Genomic DNA, 7514 nt, shown 5'->3' on the forward strand with positions numbered 1-7514 from the left:
GAACACGAGGAGCCAGCAGAGGAAAGGGGGCAAGTTAGATCGCAATTACCTCGGCCCCTACACAATTGCTGCAATAGCAGGAAAAAGTGTGGATCTTTTAGACAGCAAAGGTGTGACAATACCAAAAATTAACATTGATCATTTAATGGTGTTCACAGAGGAACAGCCAAGAATTCCACATAAGTTGTCTAATGCTTCTTCTTCTGAGCCATCCACCACTACCACAGTCGGGCCCCCAACCACCATGTCCACCTCTGAAACATCCACCACCACGTCAGCCTGTGAAACATCCACCACCACGTCAGCCTCTGAACCATCCACCACCACGTCAGCCTCTGAACCATCCACCATCACGTCTACACCAATGCATTGTCCAGTGCCGCTCTGGGCATGATGCATGCCTCCACTGCCTCTGTAAAATCTATCATCAAGAGTATGTTTACTCATTTTAAGAAGTGCTAAAATTATTGGCGTTTTTGGAATAGCATTTACTGACTACGTAGTCTTTAACTGTTGATGCAGAATGTTTACGAGTTGTGAGCTCATGTATTCAAAAGTTCTGTCTATCTTTTAGTCGTAAAACAACGTTGATGAACAGTAACATACAGCTGAATAGCCCTGAGGATGGGTTCCTTAAACCTGGAACACTAATGTGCAGTTAGGTAATACTGTCACTGTCACTTTCGCATTAGTCTAAATAACAAAGCATTCTGAAATATTCATAAAATATTTAACTTAATGTGCAAACTGACATGTAATAACCTAAGGAACACTAAAACTGATCTAATATTATCTTCTTATCATGTCTAAAAATATTCAGCGAAAATTATTTTCCAACAATTTAGAGTTGTTGTTGTTTTTTGTGGGGGGGTTTGTTCTAAGGTCCATCCAAATACAACATTATTTTTTGTAAACATTTCATAGATGTGACAGATGCTTGGGAGGGAAATAAGACGTATGTCCTCCTGTCAAAAATCGGACCATACAAGATATTCTTTGAGGACATTTACAATACAGCTCCCCAAAGGGAATTAGAAAGTGAGGTAAAGTGACATTTCTTTCTTTTTGTTTTTATGCTTACTGTTTCCAACAAAAAATGTTTGTTGCATAACTAACTTTATTTAATGTATTTAAAAATTTAAATCAATTATTGTGAATCTCTTGTTGTAATTCCAGGTTATTAATGCTTATCTGACTGTCGTGGTAAACAAATTCAACCAACCACGGTATGGAAGTGGAATAAGCCAAAAATTAAGGTATTAAACAATATTCTGTCATTAAGTTGTCCTTAAAAGCTTTGCAATACGTATTATCAGTGAGGTGGGTCTAACTTGTTTTTTTTAATGTGTTACAGATTGACCCAGTCTTCTACAAGTATATTTTGGGAGTTGTCAATGAAGGTCATCACTGGATGCTGGTGGTAATAATTTTTTCATACTTCATGGTCATTTGCGTATAGACTACTGGGTGACCAATTAAAGGAACAATATAAATACATTTTAAAACATTCTCCAAATTGGACAATTGGAGAATCATTTGCAATTAAGACAAGACACAATGTAGAAGAGCATATTACTAAGACATTGTGTGTCTTTTTAAAATTAATTTCTCACCCATCTTGATCTTATGTTCAAGCATAGATTAAGTAGTGCATTCAGTGTGCCTTGCAAGACACAAGTACATCGTCAATTTTATTTATTTGTAACTCTAGTGCTTCAACATTTAGGTGATCAAACCTGGAGAAAGGAGAAGGGCCCCCTTTCACTTGGTGAAAGCAAAAGGAGAGTCAAACAATGCCGGGACATTTCAAGGTAAATTTGTCTCTGCATATGTGTTAACACAATGTAAATCCAGTAGAAGAAAAACATTTAAAACTCAGAAAGTGACATTATAAGTTACCTTAAAATTGTAGTAGTTGTAATGATCTTTAAAATAATCTGTCTAATGCAGGGGTGTCGAACTCCAGGCCTCGAGGGCCGGTGTCCTGTAGGTTTTAGATAATACCCTGGGTCAACACACCAGAATCAAATGATTAGTTCATTACCAGGCTTCTGGAGAACTTCAAGACATGTTGAGGAGGTCATTTAGCCATTTAAATCAGCTGTGTTGGATCGAGGACACATCTAAAACCTGCAGGACACCGGCCCTTGGGGCGTGGAGTTCGACACCTGTGGTCTAATGCATCCTCATCTCACATTTCGGAGCTGCTGGATGTTGCCAAATATACACAAGCTGACACATTCAGTTTATTTTTAAGTCTTTGATGTAGAAGTTATACGCTCAAAGACAATCATGTTTTAAAATATATTTTAAAAAGTATGAATTCCAAGCATATTACTTTATTGTATTCAACAGTCTTGTTGAAATATCACAAATCTCTTAATTAGAAAACTCAACTTTTTATTTTTCGGAGCACTGCACCTTCTGTGTATACAGTATTTTAAAATGACTCATGTAATTACATTTGTAGGTTATGCCTCATTTAATCAAAAACACAGTTTGTTGGGATCCTGGGTCTATCGACCACGTGTTTTGAGTTGTCTTGTGTCCCTGTGATTTTGTATTATGGCTTATGTTAAAAGCTCACTTTGTAACCCTGAGTTTATTCTATAGAGAAAAGTGTCATATTTTGGGGTTGTTGGATTATGTTTGGTTCCCAGATTATTTATTAATTTCCTCCTGTGTAGCTGTCCTCTGTGCATCCCGCTGTATGACTGTTTATGTAGGTAGGCAAGTTCTTGTGCCTTGTTTACCCAACTGTAGCACAGTTTCCACCTTCTGGGGTCCGTTCTTCGTACCGCGCTAAGTGAGTTAGCTGGATGAGATTGTTGACGATTTCGCGTGATCTTGGATCGTTCGGTTCTCCGAAGCTCATCCGGGACTTGCTGTCATAGCAACAGATCCGTAAGCGTAAACCTGCTTGGGAGCAGGCTTACTTTATGTAAACAGGATTAGATCGCGGCCACTCAGGTATGTCCGCTTCATGTATACAAAAGCAACAGCGATATTTTACCACTGTGTTTCCATAAATAAATATTATCAATGTAACTAAAGATAATGCAGTACTTGATCCTTTTATTGATTTCATACAGATACATACAGGTCATTTTCTAAAAAAAAAAAAAAGGTACTATCAATCATTCTATTACATGTATGTGATTATTACAGATGTAATTCATATTTCAGAGTAGTAATAGTAAATTACTTCGTGTAATCAAGATGAGAGACCACGGCTATAAAAGCGAAGGTGGATTTGGGAAGTCTGTCGCAGCCATGTCCTGTCCGTATACGCGAGCAGCCCATTGCGGAAGGTGCAAGATTGATAAGGAGAGTTTCCAGAATTCACCGTATATTGCGGGATAGACAGGATCCTTTAGCTCAGCGCGACAGTGTGCTCATAGAGATATCGATTTTCCCGTGAGAGTATTATTTACTTGTTGACGAGGGGGTGCAGGACCACCACCTGTCTTTTTTTTGCTCTGCCCTTTTCTTGGTTGCTGTTATAAACAAACAAACAGATTATTTCAGGGTCTCTTTTCAAGAGACTAAAAGCAATATAAGTGATAAATATTACCATTCTGTAGAATATTCTTATATTTCACTTTTACTTGTTCCCATGTTCTAGTGGGTCCTGTTGTGGCTCTAATGTGAAAGAGGATATGATGTAATATAATATTGGATAATATAGTGTAATAGAATACATTTACCCTACCGCCTACTGGTGATGGCCAGAGGGGCCGATGGCGCGATATGGCAGCCTGGCTTCTGTCAGTCTCCCCCAGGGCAGCTGTGGCTACAACTGTAGCTGCCTCCACCAGTGTGTGAATGTGAGAGTGAATGAATAGTGGCATTGTAAAGCGCTTTGGGTGCATTGGAAAGCGCTATATAAATCCACTCCATTATTATTATTAAATTACGAGTTTAATTTGTCAGCAACTTTCTGCCAGCCCTCTCTCCTTGCTTTTGCAGCCTTTGCAGTGTTCCCTTGCGTTTTAATTAAACTCTGAAACTCCTGAAATCCCTCACTCAAGAGTTCTTGCTCTGCTGCCGAAAAATACTGAGCGCGCTCCTTCGACATTTTCGCCGATCAATGTTTCTACTATTGATGCGTAGCCCCTGTTAAACCACCCAGTGATCTCACATTACTTCATCCAGCTATACTAATCGTCAACAACAGGTGTGTTCGGAGAACCGGAATAGCGAGCTCAAAGTTGGCACGATGATTTGATCTTGGATGTAGTAAGCGAGGTACGAAGAACGGACCCCTGGGCCCTGTTTCAGGAAGCCGGTTTAGAAAACTCAGAGTGAAAAACGACACTCACGGTTGAGTAACCCCGAACTGTCCAACTCGGAATATTCCGTTTCAGAAAGGCTGATAACAATTAGTTCAATCAACGCGGAGTTGCTACAACCCCAAGTTAAGCACGCGCACGAGGATACATAAAGCCCCGATCAGTGGAGCACAGATTAAGCGAGTCACCATGGAGACGGAGGGAAAGAAGGCGCGGTCGACGTATTTCACAGCACTCGAGGCGGAAATTCTGATGGCAGCATATGCCGACAGCATGCACATCATGCAGAAAAAAAGTAACACAGCCGCAGCTGCAAAGGAAAGGGAGCATGCATGGCAAAACATAACCGACAGAGTCAATGCGTGAGTGTTAATTTAAACATTGATCTAGGGATTTCCACCCATATAACACGTTATTTTATCATATGTCATTCTATTTATTATGTTATACATTTTATTTTGTGATGTGATGTGAGCGCAGGTGCAACCCAACAGGCCCCAAACGTTCCTGGCAGCAAGTAAAAATGAAGTATAAAAACATAGTCCAAACAGGTAAGGTGTAATTGTATTATGAGCCATAGTGCTTGGTCTGTGTGTCCTATGTAAATCAATTGCAGTTAGAGGCTACAGTAATATACCACCTGTAAGCACATATTGAAATTATCTGAGCACATCACAAGTACACATTTGCCTACTCTGTATGCCCAAATGTGTGCCGTCACAGCCAACAGAAAAAAAGCGGAGGCCCGAAAAACAGGTGGGGGTCCTCCACCACCACCACTCACAGAGGCTGAGCAGTTGGCCCTCAGCCAAAACAGTGGGCGCCCTGTGGCTGAAGGCATCTCTGCGGGGACATCCTCTGTGGCAACAACCCCACAAGACACAAGTGCCTACATAAGGGGTAAATCCAAAACAATACATGGCGTGCATACATCCATTCTGCACAGTCACCTTGACCAAAATGAACTATGTCGTAGTGAAGTTACTGTCCTACTGACAGAGAATGACAGTCATCAAACAGTTAGGTGAATAAACAACACTGAGACACTTGGAAACTGTTAACGTGCTGCACGGGTGAGGGCCCAGGGAGAGACTCACACACACCGAGCTGCAGTGGTACGTCTTTATTATGAGCATAGCAGTGTCCTTTAATTTTGCATACATGCGTGTGTGTGTGTTAACCTCCCACAGGGTGAGCTCCCTGTTCCCAGAGACAGAGCGAGTAGTACATTCCGTACCTTTCCCAATAAGTGTAACATATGAACATATACCTCAATGCAACATAAAGCTCATAAAAGCGTTTCCACCCTGACACCTACTGATTTTGCCTTCCCTCAGTGTCGGTTGTCTCTGAGAGCATACTGACAATGAGGTGTATGGTGATTGGTATGTCTGGTAATTGCCATTTGCGCCCACATAAGTCATGAGTGACCTGTATGAACCCCATATTCTTCCAGTTGACGGTGATGGTGTACTGCATCTGGTGCAGCCCCCTGTTGAGCCAGACCGACATGCAGTTGTGAGTACTCGTAATACTCCACAGACTACATGTGTCAACAGTAGAACAGCAATGTTGTTAAATGTCTCCACCACAGGCACATGATGACGAAACAGTGACAGCTGCTACAGAGGAGGCCGCAACAGAGCCACACTATGAGGTATACAGTGTACAGTGGAAAATATAACAACTGACGACAATGTGGTACTATGATGACACCATGGACTTACTATGTCCCTGGCAGAGTGATGCTGGAAATGAAGAGGAAGAGGGTCCAGCCACTCCTACAACGAAGCTTTCCGCAGTGGGTTGTTCAGCACTGATTTACAACCAACCTAAGTAGGCATGTACTATGGATGCCAATGCTATGTCCCTTGTTGCAATAGCTCCCTGTGAAGCAGCTGTATAAGACATATCTGGCCAGGAAGATAAGAAAGTGCGACATGGAAATGGTGCACCTCCAGCTGCAGATCCAAAAGTCGAAGCTGGAGATTGTACTGCTGGAACAACAGTTAAGGGTGGGTGGAGTGATCATAGATGGACGAATCATGTCAGTGTTTGTACAACATACTAATATACGCATTTATTCTTTGTGTACAGGACATACAGGGTGACCAATAAAGGCAGTTGACCACAGTATCTGTGTATTTGTCTTGTAACATGTTGGGTTGACGGGTCACAGGAAATGGTTGTGGCATATGGTGTCTCTGACTGCTCTTCCATCCTGTACGTTCGTGGGTGGGTCAGGATGTTCATCGTGTGGATCACTGCTGATGTCTGGTTCAGCTGGACAGTGTTCACCTCTAATCGTGGCAATGTTGTGTAGGATCACACATGCCACAATGATGTCACATGCCCTTTCTGGGGTGACCCTGAGTCCACGAAGGCACTGGAACCGGGCCTTGAGCATTCCGATGGTCATTTCAACTCTGGCCCGTGTCCTGCAATGGGCCAGATTATAACGCTGCTGTGGGCCCGGTTCAGGGTCAGGGTAAGGGGTGAGCAAATAGGGTAGACATGGGTACCCCCTATCACCAAGCAGGTGGCCAGTGAACTCTCCTAGGACAGAAGAATACATGTCAGTGCAAACGTCCCTGTGGCAATTGGTCTCTGTATATTTCACAGTTACTTCGACCCACCATGTCCAAATTTGGTGCTCAGTGTACATTCCCGGAAGATTCGTGAGTCATGTACAGAGCCTGGCCACTTGGCTTCCACATTTGTGATGATGTTGGCAGCATCACATATGATCTACCCAGTGCAGAGAACACATATTAGCATCCATTACCATGATGCCATCACTTGTTGGTGTGAAATGCTACAGGGAATTATGTACCTGTACATTGATGCTGTGGACGGACTTCCTGTTCACATAGTCTCCTTCATTTGCTGAGGGTGCAATGATTGGGATGTGGGTGCCATCTATACAGCCAATCACGCCTGGGAACCCTGGAAATTTATGTACCATTTGAGTGGTAGTTCACGTATCACCACATCATGCATTGAGTTTTGTTCATCCTGATACCTGCAATTTTGTGGAATCCCTCTTTGATGAATCTTGTGGGTCTGTGACCGGGGAACACCACAAACGAGTGCAGGAGACGTTTCAGTGCTACTGTAACATTCCTGACTGCCCGACAGACGGTAGCCTTGGAAACGTGCTCAGCGTCACCGATATTGTACAGAAAGCTCCCGTTTGCAAAGAAACGGAGTGCGGTACAAAGA

The 7514-nt window shown here is 42.5% G+C and overlaps 1 protein-coding gene and 1 long non-coding RNA gene across 2 annotated transcripts; one reads left to right on the forward strand and one right to left on the reverse strand.

Moving 5' to 3' along the window:
• Positions 1-4775: 4775 nt before the first annotated feature.
• On the forward strand, positions 4776-6459 carry LOC146575453 (uncharacterized). Its single transcript, XM_085270188.1, has 5 exons — positions 4776-5192; positions 5749-5810; positions 5887-5949; positions 6034-6093; positions 6176-6459. The coding sequence occupies exons 1-5, from the start codon at positions 5000-5002 to the stop codon at positions 6401-6403; spliced, it is 606 nt and encodes a 201-aa protein (XP_085126314.1). The 5' UTR covers positions 4776-4999; the 3' UTR covers positions 6404-6459.
• Positions 6146-7289, reverse strand: LOC146575454 (uncharacterized). The gene is made up of 3 exons (XR_014892132.1): positions 7126-7289; positions 6929-7040; positions 6146-6848 (listed from the first exon to the last, which is right to left on the reverse strand). It is a non-coding gene; the product is annotated as an uncharacterized LOC146575454 (long non-coding RNA).
• Between the last annotated feature and the right edge of the window lie 225 nt (positions 7290-7514).

The sequence above is a fragment of the Mchenga conophoros genome, linkage group LG4 (genome assembly GCF_057382185.1).
Source record: "Mchenga conophoros isolate Kocher_MC1m ecotype Shallow Benthic linkage group LG4, M_conophoros_male_GT1.1, whole genome shotgun sequence".
Taxonomy (NCBI): Eukaryota; Metazoa; Chordata; class Actinopteri; order Cichliformes; family Cichlidae; genus Mchenga; species Mchenga conophoros.